The sequence below is a fragment of the Eucyclogobius newberryi genome, unplaced genomic scaffold (genome assembly GCF_026437365.1).
Source record: "Eucyclogobius newberryi isolate DKJ021-1_F unplaced genomic scaffold, fEucNew1.0.hap1 SCAF_7, whole genome shotgun sequence".
Lineage (NCBI taxonomy): Eukaryota > Metazoa > Chordata > Actinopteri > Gobiiformes > Gobiidae > Eucyclogobius > Eucyclogobius newberryi.
In genome coordinates, this window is record NW_027316389.1 from 30621231 (window position 1) to 30645096 (window position 23866).

Here is a 23866-nt window from a genome sequence, read left to right on the forward strand (position 1 = left end):
CTCCTCTCCATCCCTCTCTCCTCTCCCTCTCTCCTCTCCCTCTCTTTCTCTCGGGCAAAGTGCAAAAACAACCTTTAAAAAACACGTGATCACTGTCCACTTTCCTTTGGGCGCTCAGGGCTGGTTTGAGCTGCAGATTTAAGACACATTCAGACGCAGAGTTTGGGAGTTTAGGAGGTCTCGAACATCTTCTGGTGTGTGCCAGACTTTAAGTATGAAATGAAAATGTCTTTAGCTAGTCTCGAACATCTTCTTCCTGTCAGCCTTGTCTTCAATGTTCTTACGCCAGTCGCCCGCCTCTGTGTTCTGAAACAGAAGCAGAAACAACCCTCAACTTCTCCTTCAAAACATTCTGCTTTACTTCTCAGCCTTTCCTTCTCCGTGTCCTTCCACCTCTCACATACAGTAAGTTTGTGGCTGTTTTAAGCGTTTTGTAGCGGCCCAAAGTTATTCCCCACTTTCCAAACGCATTCCTAGCATAGTTTTGTGGTCCCGGTAAAGCTAACCACAGCAATTATGCTAATGGCGCACTTCCTGGTTCTCGGAGGATAAAACACTAGATTCAAACCGCACACAGAGGTCTCATTTTGACCCTAAGAGCTGCTTTTACCGTATATCTGGACTGGATAAAGACAAATGTTGATCTGAACTACATCAGGTCCTGCCAGTTTACTGTTGTATTACTCAGAAACTCTTCTGCTACAATCTGGAACATCACCTAATGAACTCATGTAAGACGCTATGATTGGGAAAATATATATATATATATGTGGGAGTCCTTCAGCCATAACATGTAGTATACTCTAACCATTCTTCCATCCAGGTCCTCCATAGCACAGTCCAGTCCTGTAGTGCACCCTCACCTCCTCTTTGACCTCCTTCTTGACCTGCTTCAGGTTGGACCTCAGATCCATGGTGACCTTGTGTTTGCCTCCGAGCAGAGCCTGGAGCATGGCGTCAGCGGACATACGCACTTTCTTCAGAGCGGGCTTCTTCACTCCGACAAGATCCACTACCTTAATCTTCAGATCCTCAAGCTGGGACAAAAACACACTATTCAACTCTAAAATCTTGCATCTGTGGTTCATTTTGACAAAATTCTGAACGATTAACCAGTCACTCTTTCTAAGGCTGTGTTTACACTCTTTGGTCCTCGGTTTGGTCCTGTTTTGTTTAAGGTCCGCTTTAGTCTAGGTTTGGTTCTGGATTTAGTCCCAATTTAACCCCAATTTTGATGTGGTTTGTGAAGAATGAACACGCCTTAAATATGCCCCCACATTGTTGTTGTTGTTGTTCTTTTGTATTGTAACGTAAGCCCGTCGCAAAAGAATTAATTACCTCTTTGTCGGCCTTCTGCACTTTGGCCTCGACGTCGTACCGATCGTCATCAATCTTGTCGAGTTGAGTGTGAATTTTCTTTGCCAGCTCCTGTTGTCACAAGCCAGATCAGATTACCAACATTTGCACTGATTGAAGAGAGAATGACAGATTTTAAGCACATATAAAATTAATAAATACGTTACTGAGGGATGTTACTCTAAAGCGCTTATGTTGTAACTAGGTGCTGTACAGTGAGATGGCTCGGCGTCTCACCATGAGCGCAGCCTGGTCCCCGCTCAAGTCCAGGCTGGGACAGTTCTCGTTCAAGTACGCCTCCTTGGCCGCCTCGATCTCCTTCTTCTCCTCCTCCAGCCAGTTCATGGCGATCTGCAGGATCACACTCTACAGACGAAACACGGACACGGTTAGACTCTCACCACCAGCCTTTAAAACACGGACACGTTTTCAATCTTACCTTCAGGTGATGCCTGCGGCTGGACGTCATCTTTTTCCTGTCAAGAGGAAAGTCGAATGGGATTGTGTTTATGTTAGCTGGGTCAGTACACATTCATTAGGGCTGTCATGAATGATTTTTAAATACATATTCTGAAGAGAATATTTACAAATTAAATCTATTATTAAGGATTTTTTTAATTGTTTTTTTTTATTTATTTTTAATTAATAATGCTGCTGGTATACAAGTGCAGTTACTTTTTATAGTTGATTAATGGTTGCAGTCCTAATATTAATTACTAATAAGACCAAATGTATCTTGACTTGTCCCTGTTTAGTTAAGAGTTAAGTTAAATCTCATGTGTCGTTCTACTTAATTAACTTATTTGATTAGAATAGATTTATTTTCCATGTTTTTTCTCTGTAATTGATGTAAACTGATTATAAATGTACAATGTTGTTGAGATGTGAATTGCATAACAATCAGAATAAAACATGTTTGAAAAATTACTAGCATTTTAGAAAATTATAAAATTACATTTATAAAATAAAATGTTTTTAACTAGATTGAACCACTAACATTTCAGGATTTTTTTTTTCACATTTGTGCTGTTTTGTATCACAGTAACTTGTAATAAAGTGCATAAAAACACAGCAATCATGACACAATAGAGTTTCTTCAGCACTTACTCAGACATCTTTGCGGTTTTTGAGGCTCACGACCTGCACAGAGAGAGACACACATTATTTTAGTCAGAGTCAGTGACTCGGTGTCACTCGGTGCTGAAGTTCTCTGAGATCAGCATGTTCTGAGTGAGAAGGTGGAGAGAAATGGACAGAAATATTTCAGCTGTAACGTGATCGTGGACCACAGCTGAAGAGCCGCCACTCTGGACTAAACTGGGACCAGCGATATCAGGTGGCCACTTTACAACTCAGTAGATCATTTTGAATCATTTGGATGTGGAAAACTTAATGACCTGTTTTTTAATTAACAGCAGTGGTGATTAAGCAATCAAGTTATGAGAAGAGATTCAACGGATTGTAGCTTCACATTTGAGTTTATTCGAATTTCACAAATTTCCGGCTTTATAGCAAAACTATGACTATGTTTTATTATTATTATTATTATTATTATTGTTATTTTCATTTGTCTCATTCTAATCTCCAGACCTGCTGTTTTTGTAGCCGTCATTGGCTTTGTCCTCAGCCAATCAGAATCACTTTAAAGACAAAAAACTCGTTCTGTCAATAAGTCATCCTTATGAAGAAAAATTCTGTTTTCCATTAAAAAATAAATAAATTACTTACGCAATCATGCTTTGAGGCTGAAGATTCAAAAACTACTCCTTTTCAAAATGCTACAACATTGTTAATATCAGTCAGCTATCAAAGTACAAATTGCCAGAATCGTCAATACAATTATTCAATACAGGAGTCAATCTAAATGCACCTTTTTAATGTGTGAAAAGATCAAATACGTTTTTAAACTGACAGTTCTTTTTAAATTAAAAATGAATTGATGAATTGTTATTTTGTTTGCCAGGATTACTTTTTAACATCACAGTTTACTTCCTGATTTTAAACTTGCGAACCTTTGAAACACAAGCCAGCCACATGATACAAACTTCAGAGCTATAAAACAGAAACTCAAGCATAGATCTACATGTGTCAGCCAAAGGTGACAAGTCATCCACAAGCGAGCGGAAAGTGAGTTGTAGGAAAAATCAGGACAGGTCAAAGGTGGAGACAAACGCAAATAACATTTTTAGATTATAGATATTCCAAGATGGCTGCCGTTTGACTAAGTGTGCGATGCTGTTCTCAGAGAGGCTTGAAAAGATGTAGAAAAAGAAGGTTTTTCCTCACCTGTAGAGAGGAGGAAGAGGACGAGTGGAAGATACGGACTCTGTCAAAGCCACGGACAGGGAAAAATGAAAAAGGGTATATATGGTGCATCGGCAATAAGCGCCATCCTCTTTATGGAAGCGCTTTCTCCTTCAGACCAATGGGCCGACGAGCTCCTGAAATACATCCAACCAAGCCTTCCCCGAGCCCTCCCCGACGGGACAGGGACAGGCGAGACCCCCATCTGAGCAGTCCCAGACTAACACGGGAAGCAGGAATGCATTTATGAATTCAAGCTACTTTGAATTTAGTCTTCCTGTCATGACTATATCCATACATTTTTACTCATTTGTCTGTAAAAAAATGAAATAATAATAAATATCAGCCAATAACAAAATTGCTGTAATCATTCAGTATTGGCCGTGTATTGCTTTCTTCTATCTTCTTTTGGGCTCAATTTTTATTGTGTAAAAGAAATTTCCTTTTAGTGGATCAGGTTTGAGCTGTAAACAACAAAAAAGTAACTTCCATGATTCATTATTGATACTGAATAAATACTAAAGTGTTTCATTCTGCTATTTATTTACTGAATATCATGTTTGTTATGATATTATTAATTTAGAAAAGGTTTGCTTTAGCATGTGTCAATGGCATTAAGTCATTTAAATATATTTTGTGTCTTTAAAGTGTCTTTAAACATGCTCTTGAGTACATTTGCTTTGGTATCTCATGTTTTAAATAATGTATCTACAAAAAGCATACATTACTTTATATCTGTGAATAATTCCCTCATCAGTATTTGTGTTAGAACTCCATCTACTGGCAGCAGTTGGAAGTTTTATGGAGAAATTTAAAAATAAAAGCTAGCTTGCCCCGACATGCTAAAGGTTCAATTGTGATGAACACAATTTCATGGCAGAAATGTCCAAAATGTGAGCAGCGATTATTTGTGGAGCTAAAAAGCGTGCAGGAGATCTATCTCCCTTTGATGTCACAAACTGAGTGTGTTGTGAGCACACAGAGGGAGAGGACCTCATAAACCAGGATTAATGAAACAAGCCTGACTGAAGCGGGAACAATCTTATGGTTAAAGGCTCAAGAAAGTCAATTTTGCACAATATGTGTCCTTTAAACAACATAATGAAAAATATTTTGTTAACAAAAATATTTGATAACTAGGGGTTGATTATTATAGAATGATAAACTGTAAAATTCTTACTTGATTTGACATGCAATGGGCTAATTTAATAATGTGTCTGCGTTCTATATATGACAGTAATGTTGTGGGAATAAATCTCCAATCACACGCTACTTTCCACTAAATCCACCACATTAGACAGTAGCGTTGTAACGGTCTTTACCACCAGGTAGTGAAATGTAAAATTCAAGAATTTGAAGTAAAAATGGATAAAAGTAAGCGGTTTATTTTTGAATCTGTCATGAATATGTACATAGCTGTCAGGTTATGTTGTAATTGCTTCAACTACGTATATATTGATAAACTGCATCAGTCAAGTCTTTAATTTACAAAATGTCTCCAAACATATCATATCCAGCCACTCAGACCTCAGCTGTGCCCCACGAGCCCATCAGGGATTTATCCATCCGAAGTTTAGGAAGTCTCAAACATCTTTTTCCTGTCGGCTTTATCCTCAATGTTCTTACGCCAGTCGCCGACCGCTTCAGTGTTCTGCCAAAAAGAAGATGAGAAAAGAAGAGATGTGGGACTGCTATGTGAAGCAAATCAATATTTTACATTTAAATAAAGCAAGTGAAAGTACACACAAGACAATCTGGTCAATGTTGTTTATTCATTGTAAGTTAAGAAGCAACAGTCTTCTTATTGGTCAAGGAATAGACATTGTAATCTAGGGTCTAAGGTTTTTTTTTTCTTTGGTTTGAGAATTAGCCAAAAGCTTGAGAGTATGCGCAGTCAAAGTCAAAAGAAGTGGGCAATATTGAGGAAAAAGAATATCTTGATGACAATATTCAGATGATGTTTTAACAACGCATGAGGAATGTGCTTAAATGTGCCTGTAAATGTCTTGGTCGAGGTTCAAATACCATAAAATGACCCACAAAAGGGCAGAATAATGACTTTATACTTGTACTTGGGCGATTACACAATTCGCCCCTGCGGTGTAGAATTACAGTGTACAGTAAATGCAATAACAACAAGTCCTCACCTCCTCTTTGACCTCCTTCTTGACCTGCTTCAGGTTGGACCTCAGATCCATGGTGACCTTGTGTTTGCCTCCGAGCAGAGCCTGGAGCATGGCGTCAGCGGACATACGCACTTTCTTCAGAGCGGGCTTCTTCACTCCGGCCAGCTCCACCACCTTCAACCTCAGGTCCTCAATCTGGGACAAATAAAACGCAGCTCAGAGGCCTGTACTTCTAACCTTGTAAAAGTACTTTTCCTTTACCTCTTTGTCAGTCTTCTGCACTTTGGCCTCAACGTCGTACCTGGCATCGTCAATGGTGTCAATCTGGGCATAAATTTTCTTGCAGATTTCCTGTCAATAAACAATAAACCGCATTATTTATGTGCGTTATGACACAATATAGAGCCAAATTTGAAAGAAAGAAAGAATAAATTAAAGAAAAAGTAAAAAGTATTGATGCTTTTTAGATTCTTGAATGTGTTTTGTGTGTGTGTTTTCTGTATTGTTTACATGGTGTTTTCATTAGAAATACAGTATCAAAATCTACAAATGTTGAACTTGATCTTTTCCCCCCTTATTGTCACTATATTACAATTATTGCTGGGTTTCAGATGACATCACAACATTAGCAGTCCAATAATATCTAATACAGAAGTGGACCGCTAAAGTAATGATTGTTAAAATGCAGCGTTTTTTTTTATTTTCAATAGTTTAGTCACTTGTAGAAATGATCAGGTTCAATAATTTATCTGTAGATATTTCATGGCAAAGTGCAATGTAATCGATAAGAAAAACTGAGTATAATGTTTTAGAAAACCACAAATAAAACATTGTGACGTCACCTAAACTACAAGACTAAAAATAATCACACATCAGTTGTTTGTGTGTGTGTTTTTTTCTTCAAATTGCTAAATAAGAAGTTTATTACTGACATATTTGGCCTCTTACCATGAGAGCGGCCTGGTCTGCGCTCATGTCCGGCGCAGGGCAGAGCTCATTGATGTGGGCCTCTCTCGCAGCCGCTATGTCCTTGGCCTCCTGCTCCAGCCAGCCCGCCGCGATCTGCAGCATCAAGCTCTGCACGAGACACAACGCACTCGGTCAGGAGGGGAAAACAGACAGAAATACACCGCTGTTGCTCCTGGTAACGTACCTTCAGATGATGCCTGCGGCTCGAGGTCATTTTCTTTGCCCTGTAAAAAAACAAAAAGAAAATAAAAAATTAAGTACACAGTGATTTTTTTTGGGTTAGCGAACATATTGTCCACCTTTAATTATAAAAACAATGAAGAAATTGTGAAAAAAGTGATTCACATTATATTGATGGGACCAGGGCGGCAGAATTAATCACAAAAATGATGCAATAATTATACGTGTTGTATTTGTGCTTTCAGGACACTCAAAGGTTCTTCACTAAACAATAACTAAAGTAAATTATAGAAAAAAGTTTGAGTCAAGTATGGACTAAAGATATAATTGCATAATAATTACAAGAATAGAAATATATACAAATAACACGAAGCTCTTGTGACAGATTTTTTTTTTTTAATAATTCAAATTAATTTCCAGACAGTTTAATTAGTAAATTGAGGCATGGTGATTTTTGGTTTTAACATAACTGAACTTATTGTGTCCAAAAATATATTTAAATATTGCAGTAATATTGTTATCGCAATAGTAAAGTTAGTGAAGGAATATCATACATTTTTCTCATAACTGCAGCCTAAGATAGGAAAATCTGAAGAAACTAAATATATCACATTGCAATATTAAACATTTAAATTATTATGCTCTTTTAAAATATCTTTAACAAACAATAAATTAAGTTCTACAAAAACAAAACATGCCTTATTTTAAGACAAATAAAGGCTAAATAAGGACTAAAATGGAAATTCATCAATAATATCTGCCTTTTTAAAACATTTACATTTCTTCTACAATTCTTATGATATATTTAATTTGTTGTGATATTGACTAAATGAAACAAACTCCTCTGTATCTTTGTATCTGGAGTCAAATTATGGAATGTCTCCAGGCTAGATTTGATTGGATGATCAAGCATGGTGAAATAAGAAATATAAGTAAATGCTATTGATGAACTGTGCAAACAATGAAAAATGTTGAGTTGGATATGCTTCCTGGTTTATTTACTGACTGAACTATTAACTTGTTACAGGATTTTCTCAATGTTTAATTAGTAAATGGATTGGGATTAAATAAATTACACTTTTTGATACATAACTTGCAAAAAAAAGCATCTTTCATTCTGACTTGTGAGGTATATTTGAAATAAATCTGTCGTAAACTTACTCAGACATTTTGGCCTCTGCTTATATCTTCAGACTCTGTTGGGACACATGAACAGAAGTTAGACCTCGCACAGAACACGCTCCATCGATCCTTCACCTCCACTAGAACACCGCCTCCTTCTGCCAATCACAAACGGGCTAAATTTGGGATCTCTGGGTGTCGGGCGGATCAGATGCCAGAGCCCGGCCTCGACAGTTGCCCTTATTTCTGACGCGACACGTTGGAATTTAACATCCAACAGAGAGGGACCCAAATGTGGCCGAGGGGGGTCGTTAACACTGCGCCCGACATCCAGAAGGCATGTCACGCCAAGAGCAACGTCCCGAAACAGAACAAGAGTCACGCGAACAATAAAGATTCTCCCAGGCTAAAGGCAAATGCAAACACACGGATGCTCAATTAGCTCCATGTCATCAGTGATCCCCAAAGGAAACCCTTATGTCTTTAGTTAAATGGAACACGGTTTGAGGATTTTAGTTGTCAAGGTACTCACAACTTTATTTCAGTACCTACCTACTAATGCAGTAGCCATTTTCAACACAAAATGATATTACCGGTACTTATGTTATCATGTATTCTAAAACTGCTCATTCTAAAACTGTTGAGGAAAGGTCACATTTCGTCCTGTTGACTTGAGTATCGATACTTCAAATACATGTTTAGTTAGTTCTACAGAGCACAAAACACCAATTCAAGGTAAGGTTGTATCAAAAATCAAATCATAATCGATACTAAAACTTGTGTCGAAACTAGAGAGTCATTTGAGAAAGTATTGATACTAAAAAAAATGGTAAACAGAACAAAATGTGGCCTTTCCTATACAGTTTTAGAATGATATTGCGCTTCAGCAGAACTAGTAAACATATTATTTTGAGCTGAAAATGTCCGTCTATTGTGTTAGACCTTGACCTAAATAAAAGCTGTTTCCAATTCTCATCGCTCTATCAAACTCTGTTATCTAAGTTTGAAACGTGAGCAAGTCAAGGTGACCCTGATAAACCAATTCAACTGCAAAAACTACAAAACATGTTGGAGCGTGACTATCATCAGAAATGGAAAAATAGATAGTGTGAAATAATGATTGTAATCACAAAAACATTTGAAAAAAACAGATTAAATGTTGAAATGTACAATGTTTAAACTTTATTTTAAACACAACGCAGGCTGTAATAACTTGTAAATGCTGAATATTAATATAAATAATTGCAATACAAAGAAATAAACATGTTGATAATGCAATTGTTAGGTCAGAAATGAATAATACACCTATAAAATAATAAGATAATGGTCCAGCATTTACACTAAAGCTATAGTCCTACAGTATTAATCACAAAACATCTCATTATTTTTCATCCCTTGCAACAAAATCGTAATAATATAATCAGAAGCTCACCTAACAGAAGATGGACGCCGCCTGAAACGACAGGAGGAGAAAGAGGAGGGGAAACAGGAACAGGAGAGTCCAAACACCAACTATTAAACTTTAGTATTTAAGCGCTTGCTCAGCACATGGGCCGGTCCTCTTTATGGTATGGACCTGTATCTGACCAATGGGCCACCGGGATCCAGAAATACCACAACAACAGCGCGCTCGTAAATTTGGGGAAGTCGCCACCTCGGGCTGAATATTGGTAAGTTAAGACTGTTCTCCCACCTACTGTTTAGAGCAGGACAAATGAACGGCCAGTGCGGTGTCATGGGAACGGGGCTTCTATAGGAGGCCAAAGCAAGTTATTCGGCTTATCAATAATAAAAGTGTTTATTCAAGAGCTAAAACATAAGAATTGTAGTGATTTTAGAGGTAAAAAGAAGTTGAAGAATGTGCCTAAATGTAAACTACTTTTTTATCTGTCTATTTTTGTCACATTAACATTGTTTTTGTCATTTGGAAAGTGTAATTTTGCAAAGCTGGTCACAAACTGGAGGATAAGTAACGTGTTGGACAATGAACAAAAAGACACACATGCAAAGACCAAACAAACACAGTGGCATTTTTAACTCAAAATGTCAAAAAAGGTCCAACTTTCATCAATAATACACTTTATTAGTAACTATTCTCCATCTAGAAAACTTCAGTCAGCATATTTCAACCTTCATTTCATTCAAATGTACAATAAAAAATAGTAGTCTACTAAAACACTCGTTAGTGACAACCACATAAAGATTGAAAATATGCTTTTTGGACATTTTGAGTTAATAATAATAAAAGGTCTTAAAATGCATATGTTTTAGAGTCTATAAAATCCAGATAACGATGACCAAATTATTTAGTCAATTCACTGCTGCAGCTCTACAAGATACTGTTGTTTTCTTGTTTGTATTCACTTTGTTTAAAGGTGCAGTTTTTGTAGAGGAGGAAATGTTAATGCTTTGCCTGGAATGTTCCACAGTATGGCATTAAACTGATTCTCTCTGTGAATGAAGCAGTTGGCAGGTACCGGCCATACAGTGGAACATTCCAGGCAAAGTGACAACATCTCCATGGAGACAAGCAGATCATTCTTTACTGATCTATTGGGATGATTTCACATTCAAAAGAAGCACTTCTTCAGTTTTGTTTACACATTTGCAAAAATAGCATGAACAGTAATGAATGAATGTGTGTGTAAATATAAAAAAAACAATGTTAACTCTTCACTCACCACATGATGTCATCGCAGGTGGTCCATTTGCAGCCTCTTGTTCAGGGAAGTCCAAAACATCCGTGGAAGAACAGAGGATCTTTACTGACATCTGGTGGTTGATAATAGCTTTATACTTGCTACTTGTAGATATAAACAAATTAAAACGTCTTTTGTACGTTCAAAAGTAAAAATGTAGTTTATTTTTGTTTGTTGCATTACATTAAGTCACAGTTTTTGCGTGTAATATGCTTTGACAAGATCAGTCGAATATCTCCTTCAACAGATATTCCTTACTTTAAGCAAGTACTAGTTTGTGTTTACATCTGTACATTCAAAATGACTGCAGCGGGGGAGTTTATTCCGGGTATTATTATTATTTTTTTTCAAATGCAGGAAAAAAAAAGTTTGGATTAACAGAAAAGTTGTGTGCCAGACTAAAAGTATGAAATAAAAATGTCTTTAGCTAGTCTCGAACATCTTCTTCCTGTCAGCCTTGTCTTCAATGTTCTTACGCCAGTCGCCCGCCTCTGTGTTCTGAAACAGAAGCAGAAACAACCCTCAACTTCTCCTTCAAAACATTCTGCTTTACTTCTCAGCCTTTCCTTCTCCGTGTCCTTCCACCTCTCACATACAGTAAGTTTGTGGCTGTTTTAAGCGTTTTGTAGCGGCCCAAAGTTATTCCCCATTTTCCAAACGCATTCCTAGCATAGTTTTGTGGTCCCGGTAAAGCTAACCACAGCAATTATGCTAACGGCGCACTTCCTGGTTCTCGGAGGATAAAACACTAGATTCAAACCGCACACAGAGGTCTCATTTTGACCCTAAGAGCTGCTTTTACCGTATATCTGGACTGGATAAAGACAAATGTTGATCTGAACTACATCAGGTCCTGCCAGTTTACTGTTGTATTACTCAGAAACTCTTCTGCTACAATCTGGAACATCACCTAATGAACTCATGTAAGACGCTATGATTGGGAAAATATATATATATATATGTGGGAGTCCTTCAGCCATAACATGTAGTATACTCTAACCATTCTTCCATCCAGGTCCTCCATAGCACAGTCCAGTCCTGTAGTGCACCCTCACCTCCTCTTTGACCTCCTTCTTGACCTGCTTCAGGTTGGACCTCAGATCCATGGTGACCTTGTGTTTGCCTCCGAGCAGAGCCTGGAGCATGGCGTCAGCGGACATACGCACTTTCTTCAGAGCGGGCTTCTTCACTCCAGCCAGCTCCACCACTCTCAGCTTCAGCTCCTCAATCTAACACAGATGCACAAATGACACACATATGTTAGAATTATTGAACCTGAGTCATTTAAAAAGGCACTTCTAACTTATTATAGCGTGAGAATGTCCAGTAGCATATTCTGCCTATAGTCACATCTGCTTGTCATCACTGGTTTAGTAAATCCCACTTCACGTACAAGAGAAACATTAACATTACAGCTTTGGTGATGGTCTGAGTGGTTAACCAGCACGTAAACAATGTAATCATTTGTTACAGGTCAAATCTGACATTATTCTGTCATGTATGGGGTTAGAGGCATTCATATAACGCCTTTAGCCTAAGGTTTAGCATTAGCCATATTGTTGACATGAGTTATTCATTCAGCTTGAACGCTCTGAAGTGTGGAAATAAACAACTTCTATTTGCCACAAAACTAACTCATCAATTCTTCCTGTTTTGAAAGACTTTTTGAGGACTTTTGACCATTCATAAAACCAAATAAAACAAGATATCTTTTGAATGGGAAAAACTCCTCAAAAATGGCACATAACTTAGGGAAGCTGAAACCCGTGTATGTACCACATGACCGATGAAATGGTCCCGGGGTAAATAGTGTAACACAAAATGAAACGTTTGAAATAGAGTACGTGTAAGATTGGCTTCACCTCTTTGTCGGCCTTCACCACTTTGGCCTCTGTGTCGTATCTGTCCTCATCGATCTTGTCCACAACCTGGGACAGCTTCTTGCAGACCTCCTGATCACCAAAGTATAGTTAATGTACACACACGCTCAGCACTCGAATCTGTTCAATTGAAAGAAAGTGATCAATATTTGTACCATGAGTGCAGCCTGGTCACCGTTTAAGTCGGGGGTGGGGCAGTTCTCGGACATGTACGCCTCTTTGGCCGCCTCAATCTCTTTGACCTCATCAGCTATCCAGGTCGCAGCGATCTGAAGCATCAAACTCTACAAAGACAACATCGTTACATGGTGAGTCTTTCATTGCTGCTGTTGTATCGTTAGAGCAGCATTAGTGGAAGCAGTACTACATTTTGTAAAGTAAAAGTACAGGTAAAAGAGTAAAAAAAATACAATAAAAAGGTATACAATCCTAACCAAATCACATGACTATTGAACTGTGAGTATATATATAACTATTTGATATACATGTGGCATTTATGTGTATTTATCATGTATTTTTGAATTTTAAAACCCAATCAATGATAAGATAAAACAACAGGAAATCTTTGTATTAAATCTAGCACCAACTTATTCAATTTGTAAATAATGTTATTGTCAAAATACAAGCAAAAGTGCAAAGCAAATATAAGAAAATATACTCTTCATTGAAATTTGAGTATTTAACATTTACAACATTTTCTCCTCCTGTGTTTGGACCTGGTTCAGTCCTGTGTGAGTCCTGGTTCAGTCCTGTGTGAGTCCTGGTTCAGTCCTGTGTGAGTCCTGGTTCAGTCCTGTGTGAGTCCTGGTTCAGTCCTGTGTGAGTCCTGGTTCAGTCCTGTGTGAGTCCTGGTTCAGTCCTGTGTGAGTCCTGGTTCAGTCCTGTGTGAGTCCTGGTTCAGTCCTGTGTGAGTCCTGGTTCAGTCCTGTGTGAGTCCTGGTTCAGTCCTGTGTGAGTCCTGGTTCAGTCCTGTGTGAGTCCTGGTTCAGTCCTGTGTGAGTCCTGGTTCAGTCCTGTGTGAGTCCTGGTTCAGTCCTGTGTGAGTCCTGGTTTGGGGTAGACCTGGTTTAATTCTAGGTTGGTCCTGGTTTAGTTCTAGGTTGGACTTGGTTTAGTTCTAGGTTGGTCCTGGTTTAGTTCTAGGTTGGTCCTGGTTTAATTCTAGGTTGGTCCTGGTTTAGTTCTAGGTTGGTCTTGGTTTAGTTCTAGGTTGGTCCTGGTTTAGTTCTAGGTTGGTCCTGGTTTAGTTCTAGGTTGGTCCTGGTTTAGTTCTAGGTTGGTCCTGGTTTAATTCTAGGTTGGTCCTGGTTTAATTCTAGGTTGGTCCTGGTTTAGTTCTAGGTTGGTCTTGGTTTAGTTCTAGGTTGGTCCTGGTTTAGTTCTAGGTTGGACTTGGTTTAGTTCTAGGTTGGTCCTGGTTTAGTTCTAGGTTGGTCCTGGTTTAGTTCTAGGTTGGTCCTGGTTTAGTTCTAGGTTGGACTTGGTTTAGTTCTAGGTTGGACTTGGTTTAGTTCTAGGTTGGTCCTGGTTTAGTTCTAGGTTGGTCCTGGTTTAGTTCTAGGTTGGTCCTGGTTTAGTTCTAGGTTGGTCCTGGTTTAGTTCTAGGTTGGTCCTGGTTTAGTTCTAGGTTGGACTTGGTTTAGTTCTAGGTTGGTCCTGGTTTAGTTCTAGGTTGGTCCTGGTTTAGTTCTAGGTTGGTCCTGGTTTAGTTCTAGGTTGGTCCTGGTTTAGTTCTAGGTTGGTCCTGGTTTAGTTCTAGGTTGGTCCTGGTTTAATTCTAGGTTGGTCCTGGTTTAGTTCTAGGTTGGTCCTGGTTTAGTTCTAGGTTGGTCCTGGTTTAGTTCTAGGTTGGACTTGGTTTAGTTCTAGGTTGGTCCTGGTTTAGTTCTAGGTTGGACTTGGTTTAGTTCTAGGTTGGTCCTGGTTTAGTTCTAGGTTGGTCCTGGTTTAGTTCTAGGTTGGTCCTGGTTTAGTTCTAGGTTGGTCCTGGTTTAATTCTAGGTTGGTCCTGGTTTAGTTCTAGGTTGGTCCTGGTTTAGTTCTAGGTTGGTCCTGGTTTAGTTCTAGGTTGGTCTTGGTTTAGTTCTAGGTTGGTCCTGGTTTAGTTCTAGGTTGGACTTGGTTTAGTTCTAGGTTGGACTTGGTTTAGTTCTAGGTTGGACTTGGTTTAGTTCTAGGTTGGACTTGGTTTAGTTCTAGGTTGGTCCTGGTTTAGTTCTAGGTTGGTCCTGGTTTAGTTCTAGGTTGGTCCTGGTTTAGTTCTAGGTTGGTCCTGGTTTAGTTCTAGGTTGGACTTGGTTTAGTTCTAGGTTGGACTTGGTTTAGTTCTAGGTTGGTCCTGGTTTAGTTCTAGGTTGGTCCTGGTTTAGTTCTAGGTTGGTCCTGGTTTAATTCTAGGTTGGTCCTGGTTTAGTTCTAGGTTGGTCCTGGTTTAGTTCTAGGTTGGTCCTGGTTTAGTTCTAGGTTGGACTTGGTTTAGTTCTAGGTTGGACTTGGTTTAGTTCTAGGTTGGTCCTGGTTTAGTTCTAGGTTGGTCCTGGTTTAGTTCTAGGTTGGACTTGGTTTAGTTCTAGGTTGGTCCTGGTTTAGTTCTAGGTTGGTCCTGGTTTAGTTCTAGGTTGGTCCTGGTTTAGTTCTAGGTTGGTCCTGGTTTAGTTCTAGGTTGGACTTGGTTTAGTTCTAGGTTGGACTTGGTTTAGTTCTAGGTTGGTCCTGGTTTAGTTCTAGGTTGGTCCTGGTTTAGTTCTAGGTTGGTCCTGGTTTAATTCTAGGTTGGTCCTGGTTTAGTTCTAGGTTGGTCCTGGTTTAGTTCTAGGTTGGTCCTGGTTTAGTTCTAGGTTGGTCCTGGTTTAGTTCTAGGTTGGACTTGGTTTAGTTCTAGGTTGGTCCTGGTTTAGTTCTAGGTTGGTCCTGGTTTAGTTCTAGGTTGGTCCTGGTTTAGTTCTAGGTTGGTCCTGGTTTAGTTCTAGGTTGGTCCTGGTTTAATTCTAGGTTGGTCCTGGTTTAGTTCTAGGTTGGTCCTGGTTTAGTTCTAGGTTGGTCCTGGTTTAGTTCTAGGTTGGACTTGGTTTAGTTCTAGGTTGGTCCTGGTTTAGTTCTAGGTTGGTCCTGGTTTAATTCTAGGTTGGTCCTGGTTTAGTTCTAGGTTGGTCCTGGTTTAGTTCTAGGTTGGTCCTGGTTTAGTTCTAGGTTGGTCCTGGTTTAGTTCTAGGTTGGACTTGGTTTAGTTCTAGGTTGGTCCTGGTTTAGTTCTAGGTTGGTCCTGGTTTAGTTCTAGGTTGGTCCTGGTTTAGTTCTAGGTTGGTCCTGGTTTAGTTCTAGGTTGGTCCTGGTTTAATTCTAGGTTGGTCCTGGTTTAGTTCTAGGTTGGTCCTGGTTTAGTTCTAGGTTGGTCCTGGTTTAGTTCTAGGTTGGACTTGGTTTAGTTCTAGGTTGGTCCTGGTTTAGTTCTAGGTTGGTCCTGGTTTAGTTCTAGGTTGGACTTGGTTTAGTTCTAGGTTGGACTTGGTTTAGTTCTAGGTTGGTCCTGGTTTAGTTCTAGGTTGGTCCTGGTTTAGTTCTAGGTTGGACTTGGTTTAGTTCTAGGTTGGTCCTGCACTGACAGCTCCTCCTCTGCTCTCTGTCACTCCTGAAGTTATTGTGCATTATTTGTCTCCTTTTTGCTTGTGTTTAAATTAAAATATCGTAGATCTGAACACGTTGCACCACAGATGCCCTAACCCTAACCCAACCCTGTTACTTAAAGATGCGTCACTTTCAGTTTGGCGTCTTTAGCGACTCGTAACTACTTGATTACCGGGTGCATTTTGAATACATAAAAAGTGACATGGAGCTGGTAATCTTGTCTGTTGCCGTCTCTAAATGTCCAGCTCTCATAAAAACAGGCCTAGCGAAACGAGAACGCTTTGGCTGAGCTGTTCTAAATTTAGAACAGGTCCACACGGGCGACAGAGAGGCCCAAAAGGCCCCCAAGTTCCCGCGGGCCCCATGTTGGTGATCCCTGCTCTAAACAAGAAAAACATTGGTCTGTGAAAGTGCTCCTGACATAAATGAAAAGTCTGAATATGAAGTTACCTTCAGATGGTGCCTGCGGCTTGAGGTCATCTTCTTTCCCCTTTAGTAAATAAGAAAGGTATTACAAACAATAAACAATGACATACTTTTGTATAGTTTACAAGACTCAAAAGGGACTTACTCAGACATCTTGACTTCCTTTTGGCTCTGACTCTACAAAAAAACAAAAAACAGTGTATATATGGTAATTATTCTGGAATTAAATTCTGGTTTCAGTGACTAATAATGATACAACCAGAATAGTTGCCATACTATTTCTGCCTGATTACTATAACTGTGCTGTAAAGTTCAGTGTTGCCTGGATCTAATTACGATTAGTCTAAATCTCCATTTTACCCACACTTAAATCATAACTCTACTGCTTCTATTTTTGGAAAGTTAAGTTCCTCTTTTTTTAAACTGGACACCTCAAGCCGAAAGGTCAGGTTTAATTCTGGCGCAGTGTCAAAAGGTTGACAATAATCTTTATGATTTAAGGATTTATGAGGAAAAGCTTCAACAGCAGCTCTGACAAGTGAGCTCCAGAAACAAGAATGTAGAACTATTATTTTTTAAAGGAAAAAGTCACAAGTTATCCATGAAATTACACAAACTCAGATAAATTACACAGTTCCTACTCATAACATAACCCGTAAATAATACAGTAATAATATACAAAATGTATAGATGGTGTCCATTCATTTTTGTTATAATGAAAACATACTAAAAAAAAAAAAAACGTGAAAACATCAAACTACACAGAATACAAGATTAATAATGTAAATTTGATTTATTTTTTTAATTATTTTTTTTATAAAAGTAGTTTTAAAAATTGTACAAAAGATACAATTCCAATGCCAATTACATTACATTTCTACACCAATTGAAGTATAAAAGTAACAGTAATGCTATTACTATTCCAATTATTATGAAATAAATAATAATAGTTCCCCATGTCAAATAGTGCTGAGATGAATGCCATTGCCACAAGGCTTAGCACGTAATGAAAGGGCTTCTCACCTGTACAGTGAAGATGGCGAGACAGCGTTGGGCTGAGTCAAAGACTAAAACCTGGATGTCTGTGGTGGTATATATGTGCTTCCATTGATTTGTCCAAACCCTCTTTATGGACATGGGGGGACCCAACAAGCTCCTGAAATACCTTTGAACTTTGGGGTTGTAAATCCTGCTTCTGTCAGATTGCTGCTGTCAGCAGTCCTGCGTTAGCCCCGAGAAGCCTGTTAGCAAAGCACGAAGGAAGAAACAAAGAATTAGATTTAGGAAGAAGAGAAATGATGAATTGACCCAAATGCAGTGTCTCACCTCTGGGGCTGATACAACTCCTTCTTCAATGATCAAAACTTAAAAGCTTTTCATTTTACTTTACTAATGTATAAGTCAGTTAGAAAAAGTGGGTCAGTGCTGTTCAATAACTGCTCATTATTTGAAATGACCCTCACCCAGTAGCATCAGTGTGACTGGTCAGCCATTTGGACAAACATGTCAAATAAGAAAATGAATGTATAATATAGTAAACTCAATATTGGACTGAAATAGAGTGTGAATTTGAGTGCCTCCCACAATTACATGACATGTGTTAAGTATTTTAGGAGGAAGTAACGCTGCTCTTTGGCCTAAGAACACATTTGTGGTCATTTGAAACCACATGACCCAGATCAACAGGCCAAAGTAACAGCAAGTCCTCTACTGCCCCCTAATGGTCGGTGGCAATTGAGAACTTGTCCAGCAAAAACTGCGGACATTTTGATTTTAGCTGTGCCCTGTCAGCAAATATATATTTTATAATCATATTCACTTCTCCCTGGTCTATAGTAAGTCTGGATATTCTGTCCCATCTCTCACTGACTTAACAGCACTACAAAGTTCACAACACAACATCGCCTTCACTTTAAAAGCTGATAGGAGTTCTCACAAATCTGTATTTTATTCTACTCAAAATAAAATGCAGCAATGCAGCGAGTAATGAATGAATTTGTGTTAAAGTAGGTTCAAAACAGCTGAACGGCTCTGAAGTGTCATGCACCTTCAGTAGTGTTGTGAGTCTCTGAGATGAAGACAATATATCTCCAGACAGTCGGATAGGAAAAGATTTTATTATCAAATCTATCAGAGCAGGGAGCGGGCAAAAACATCCTACCTGCAAAAATGAAAGCACTTTAAGCCAGAGATACTATGAAAAATAGGAGGTATTTATAAAGGAGCTCATGAGCAAAGCACACTAACAGATGGGAGATGGAAGATACAGATTTAATGAAACACAAGATCTGAAATCAATGAAAACGCTCCATGAATTCCATACAAAGTGCCACGAGCCCAGAGCGACAAGAGTGAGTTTAGGTGGTCTCGAACATCTTCTTCCTGTCAGCTTTGTCTTCAACGTTCTTACGCCAGTCGCCCACATCTGCAGTCTGCACCACACAACACACAAACACTGTCAGTAACAGTTATTGTACAAGAACAAGAACAAAAGGGCATGCGCTCATTTGAAATATGTAATTACACTGCCTGTCCAAAAAAAGTCACCACAGAAAAAAGATTTGTCTTTCCACGTGGTTGTTTCATAAATGAGAAGCCGCTCCCTGCATCAGTCGGTTTAAATACCGTTCTGCAGCTGAAAGAGCATCGCCCTCAGGACCTGTATTTGTTGAATCCAAGTGGCCAATTGTTTTATTTTGGACAGGCAGTGTACGATCAAATATATTTCAATAAATCCATGGTTTAATCGATTCAAATTGTTATTTTATTATTTATGTCAATGAATGGCATCATTACTAATCCTAAGCATTGGATGATGAAAGAATATTCCACACTGTAATGTTTAATGTTTTCCTGTCCTGGTGCAGCCGTGTTCCATCACTCACCTCCTCCTCTTTCTTCTCCTTCTTGACCTGCTTCAGGTTGGCCCTCAGGTCCATGTTGACTGTGTGTTTGGAGCCCAGCAGAGCTTTGAGCATGGCGTCAGCGGACATACGCACTTTCTTCAGCGCAGGCTTCTTCACACCAGCCAGGTCCACCACCTTCAGTTTCAGGTCCTCAATCTGCATCACACCAAGTGAAGAACATTTGTCATTTCACTTGCAGCACATGGAAATCAACATTCCAGTGTTTTGTCAAAAAGACAGTAATAATAATGAAGGATCTAAACGTTACGATTGTAACTATAGTTCTATGAATCCCAGATGACCACAAGTCAAGCCCCGGTTGTGAAAGGCCGCGTGTGTCGCTAGTTTACGTCCGGCGGCTGTCCAGCCACTGAACATGAGCAGTAGTGCTCTTCTCCCACTCAAGCACAAGACCACTCTGACCAATCAGAGCCAGAGTTGTTAGAGCGGAGCAGAGCGAGCTGAAGCTTAAGATTCAACTGTTTTTAAGAAAACTGAAGGGTTGAACTGAGGAAAAAGTTGTTTGTTGTTTTTACATTGCGCTCTAAGATAAGATGAGATCACCTTTATTTGTCCCATAATGGGGAAATTCCAGTGTTGCAACACAGTAGGTACAGAAGTATAATGATAAAATACTATATGGGTCACAGGGGACATTATGGCTGCAGTACCAATGGACTGGCCACTGGGGCCCTTCACGACAGCTTTAAGCTAACAATACCCCTCAGTTATTGTAATAGATCTATACCATGATCTATACAGCCCGTGGGCGGGGCTGAAAGCCCTAAATGTTCAACTCTGACTTCTGGTGGTCAGGAGGGAAGAAATAGAACAAAACGCTACAGTTAATACCATAATTTATTACACATACCCAATAAATCCGATCATGAATAATGTATTCATAAATAAGTCAAATTAAAAACAATTACCTCTTTGTTTGCCTTCTCCACTTTAGACCCCAGGTCGTACCTCTCCTCATCAATCTTGTCGAGGAGGGCATGCAGCTTCTTGCAAGTTTCCTAAATAAAGAAAAAAAACAAGACTTTGTGTCAAGACTAGAAGTATATTCAATATTAGACTAGAATTATTTTCAATAGAGATTTATGTACTAGGGAAAAAAATCCCGCACATTGTGAAATTGATTTACAGGTGGAGAGGAAACGTTTCGGCAGCTGGGCCTTCGTCAGGCAAATGTCAGCAAGACAGTGTGCAGGATGTTTTTCCCTTGTACAGTTTCCTCCGCACCTGCTACAGAATTTGATGTGCAGAGCACCATCCTGATAGCCAATAGAGATGTATGTACAAACTCTGTAGACAAATCTTAATATGCATGAGTCTCACCATGAGAGCATTCTGGTCCCCGCTCATGTCAGGGCTGGCACAGTTCTGAGCCATGTAAGCTTCTTTTGCAGCAATATCATCTTTCTTCTCCTGTGCAAGCCACTGTGCAGCGATCTGAAGCATCAAACTCTGCACAACAAAAATAAGACAACATTCAAATCTGAAATATACAAATGGTTTATAAGAGGACTTTCACACCTAATCATGTGAGCTAAGGCATTATAAAGAATCTTTAGTGAGGTTTTTTTTGTAACACTGGCTCTCAGGGGACATACCTCACACAACTATGGCTATGTGTAAACCAGGACTAATCTAGCACTAAATCAGGACCAAAGTGTGCCTACACCAGGAAGAGGGAAACTTCAACTTGACCTCCCAATCAAAGAAGAATTGTAAGATGAATATTAGGTCATCAAACTATATTTTCTCGCCCATAAAATGAAATATTTAACTCTTTTCAGTCCTGAAGCTGGATTGTGTGCAGAGACTTTTGAGCCAGTAGATGGCGCCTCATCACTGATATAGCAGCTCTGACTGATGTGAAAATGACACTGGAGATGTTACACAGGAAGGGATTTAAGGTTGTCCTTCAGAGCATACCACAAGGATTTAAAGCATTCAAACACAGTGAGGTTTAGCAAATTCTCCAGTGGCACTAAATTTAAGATGTGTCTTACCTTCAGATGATGCCTGCGGCTCGAGTTCATCTTTTTTCTGTTCAAAGCAGAGGGGAAAAAGAAAATATAACTTTTTTTAAGCCTTTTGCACCAACTATTTAAAATCCTGTAAATAAAATAAATTAAAATACTGGAACGGAGGCAGCTGCAGGCAAAAGTGAAGAGGAACATAACGTGATTCCAATGGAGAAATTAGGATTATCCTTAGATCATCAAAATATGATTTATGTGGTTTTGGCAAATTAAAACTACTCAAGGACATGTGAGTGATATCAGAGCCTGGTTTAAAGCTAATTACAATTGTATTTCACGTATTTAATGAAGGTTATATCATTTTATTATTATATTTTTATAGGACAAATACAGACAGAAATGTTGACATCCCAATTGTTGAAATATAAAATTATACTTTTTGTGAAGCTGATATTCTTTTTTTTGTCATTATTTCTAATTGATAAAGGAACTAACTGACATTTGTAAAGTGAAATAAAAATGTGTTGGTTATTTTTGGTTCTAAAGACTGAAAAACATTAGCATCTAGATCTGATGTTGTGTGATTGAAAATGTGTTATGATATTTTACTTTTGCCTTCTGTCGCGTTTGTCCACATTCTAATTAAATAACATGTTTAAGGGTCTATAGTCATAATAAAACACATTATTTAAAGGGGATACATTATGTAAAATCTACTTTATTTTACTAAATACTGTGGGACAAAAAGCATAATATGTATTTTAGTAGATGTATTACAAAATATGAATGTAAGTGTTGTTAATGCTTCACAGTATTAACATTAATGAGATGCTCATTGCTCAAGAGCTCTTCCATGTAGCCGTTTATTAGCATGAAATTAGGAACGTGTGACGATAATGAAAATAAAAAAACACAAAAGACGAAATACATACTCAGACATGTTTGCGGTTCCTTTTCTTCACGATCCTAGAAGGGGGGAGACAAAAATCACAGAGTCAAACGAATAAAATTAAATGTTGAATATCAGAGCAGTTGCGGAGCGTCCAGTGAATGAAATGTGGGCTAATAAAAGGGTTGATGTGTGTTGGGGCGATGACAGAGCTAAGTTTGGATCCATGAGGGTCAGATGTCGGGCCTGACGCCTGTGCTAAGCTTCCTTACAGGTGTTCTAAACTAAATATCCTCTGGGAATTAACGCAGCGATGCCTTTCTTAGAGCAAGATCTGAGCCTGGGAGAATGTGCTGCTGCAGATCACCGACTGCCAACGTCTCCAAATGAGTCACCGAGTCTGCCCAGGACTTTTATGCAAACAATTTACAGTTAGATTCGTCAAATGTATCTAGGCTAGATCAATGGTTCTCAAACTGGGGTACTGGTACGCAGAACAACCAGGGGAAATGCAAAGAGACTTAACACAAAAGACTAGACTGCCAGACTAGTCTTAACTGTTTTAATGTGAAGAGCATGCTTGGTTTTAATAAGATAAATGAGTAATACTATTAGATAATGTATGCTGCGTTCCACATCAAAAGTCTCAAGGATGCACGCGACTAGATTAAGTTTGGGATTCACTGGGATCGATGTCTTGATTGTGACAAGCCACAAATAACTGCAACTTAGGTAAAAATACAAGTTTTACAACGTAGTAAGTAGTCCATTGTGTCTGTCCATCATCAAATTGAGCTTACATTCCAAGCCAAATAATAAAAGAATGTTAAACATGACTAAATAACATTAAATGTATACAATTATCTTATTATTCAGAAAGAGCTAAACAGATAAAATGTTAATAATGTCAATCTGTGATGCAGTCTCCATCTCATAGCAACCAATATGAATTATATAGCAACCGTCACAAGCGCCAGCAACATAATCCCTAACCTTTTTGTTTAAATTAGCTTCATGGCTCTGCATTAGTTTATCACACCACCGCACGACATGCGTTCAGGCAGCAGCTACACTCACCTAGGGCGAGAGGAAGTCCTGGCGGACGAGGTGGTAGCAGAGACAGTGAGCGGCGATGGCGGAGGTGGATTATATAGGAGGCGGTGGCGGATATGGAGTTCCTCTTTATGGAAATGCAGAATCCTCAGGCCAATCGCCCAGCCACAGCTCGCGATATCATGTTTCAGCACCAACTTCACCCGGAATATCTGGAGATGGTGAGGAGGGGCCAGATAGCCTTTTAGGAGTCCGTCTGAGGTCACGGGGATGCTATAAAAGGAGGACGTGGGGACAGTATAAACCGACAGTGAAGGAGGAAACTTTCTTCTGTAATGCCA

The 23866-nt window shown here is 39.0% G+C and overlaps 4 protein-coding genes across 4 annotated transcripts; all 4 read right to left on the minus strand.

Moving 5' to 3' along the window:
* Positions 1 to 38: 38 nt before the first annotated feature.
* On the minus strand, positions 39 to 9558 carry LOC140349515 (troponin I, fast skeletal muscle-like). The gene is made up of 8 exons (XM_072435882.1): positions 9490 to 9558; positions 8097 to 8131; positions 6940 to 6979; positions 6735 to 6863; positions 6048 to 6137; positions 5808 to 5981; positions 5233 to 5311; positions 39 to 177 (listed from the first exon to the last, which is right to left on the minus strand). Exons 2-7 carry the CDS (start codon positions 8102 to 8104, stop codon positions 5234 to 5236), a joined length of 519 nt encoding a protein of 172 aa, XP_072291983.1. The 5' UTR covers positions 8105 to 8131; positions 9490 to 9558; the 3' UTR covers positions 39 to 177; position 5233.
* Positions 232 to 3693, minus strand: LOC140349518 (troponin I, fast skeletal muscle-like). Its single transcript, XM_072435885.1, has 7 exons — positions 3643 to 3693; positions 2464 to 2496; positions 1796 to 1832; positions 1594 to 1722; positions 1339 to 1428; positions 864 to 1037; positions 232 to 306 (listed from the first exon to the last, which is right to left on the minus strand). Exons 2-7 carry the CDS (start codon positions 2469 to 2471, stop codon positions 232 to 234), a joined length of 513 nt encoding a protein of 170 aa, XP_072291986.1. The 5' UTR covers positions 2472 to 2496; positions 3643 to 3693.
* Positions 9559 to 10888: 1330 nt separating the features above from the next.
* LOC140349516 (troponin I, fast skeletal muscle-like) lies at positions 10889 to 23623 on the minus strand. Its single transcript, XM_072435883.1, has 8 exons — positions 23550 to 23623; positions 22516 to 22549; positions 21611 to 21647; positions 20934 to 21062; positions 20522 to 20611; positions 19572 to 19748; positions 19049 to 19118; positions 10889 to 11184 (listed from the first exon to the last, which is right to left on the minus strand). Exons 2-8 carry the CDS (start codon positions 22521 to 22523, stop codon positions 11180 to 11182), a joined length of 516 nt encoding a protein of 171 aa, XP_072291984.1. The 5' UTR covers positions 22524 to 22549; positions 23550 to 23623; the 3' UTR covers positions 10889 to 11179.
* Positions 11737 to 17897, minus strand: LOC140349517 (troponin I, fast skeletal muscle-like). Its single transcript, XM_072435884.1, has 6 exons — positions 17714 to 17897; positions 16832 to 16867; positions 16711 to 16750; positions 12792 to 12920; positions 12619 to 12708; positions 11737 to 11985 (listed from the first exon to the last, which is right to left on the minus strand). The coding sequence occupies exons 2-6, from the start codon at positions 16837 to 16839 to the stop codon at positions 11752 to 11754; spliced, it is 501 nt and encodes a 166-aa protein (XP_072291985.1). The 5' UTR covers positions 16840 to 16867; positions 17714 to 17897; the 3' UTR covers positions 11737 to 11751.
* Positions 23624 to 23866: the final 243 nt, after the last annotated feature.

Bases quoted from the DNA above. Each gene is read 5' to 3' on its own strand.
- LOC140349518 (XM_072435885.1), bottom strand. The intron at 1,723-1,795 runs GTAAGATTGAAA...TTTCGTCTGTAG, and splicing joins GCCGCAGGCATCACCTGAAG to AGTGTGATCCTGCAGATCGC. The intron at 1,038-1,338 runs GTAATTAATTCT...TTTTTGTCCCAG, and splicing joins TGCAGAAGGCCGACAAAGAG to CTTGAGGATCTGAAGATTAA.
- LOC140349515 (XM_072435882.1), bottom strand. The intron at 6,864-6,939 runs GTACGTTACCAG...TGTCTCGTGCAG, and splicing joins GCCGCAGGCATCATCTGAAG to AGCTTGATGCTGCAGATCGC. The intron at 6,138-6,734 runs GTAAGAGGCCAA...GTTTATTGACAG, and splicing joins CAGACCAGGCCGCTCTCATG to GAAATCTGCAAGAAAATTTA.
- LOC140349517 (XM_072435884.1), bottom strand. The intron at 12,921-16,710 runs GTAACTTCATAT...TTGTCTTTGTAG, and splicing joins GCCGCAGGCACCATCTGAAG to AGTTTGATGCTTCAGATCGC. The intron at 12,709-12,791 runs GTACAAATATTG...TTTGGTGATCAG, and splicing joins GTGACCAGGCTGCACTCATG to GAGGTCTGCAAGAAGCTGTC.
- LOC140349516 (XM_072435883.1), bottom strand. The intron at 20,612-20,933 runs GTGAGACTCATG...TTCTTTATTTAG, and splicing joins GGGACCAGAATGCTCTCATG to GAAACTTGCAAGAAGCTGCA. The intron at 19,119-19,571 runs GTGAGTGATGGA...TGTGTGGTGCAG, and splicing joins AGGAGAAGAAAGAGGAGGAG to ACTGCAGATGTGGGCGACTG.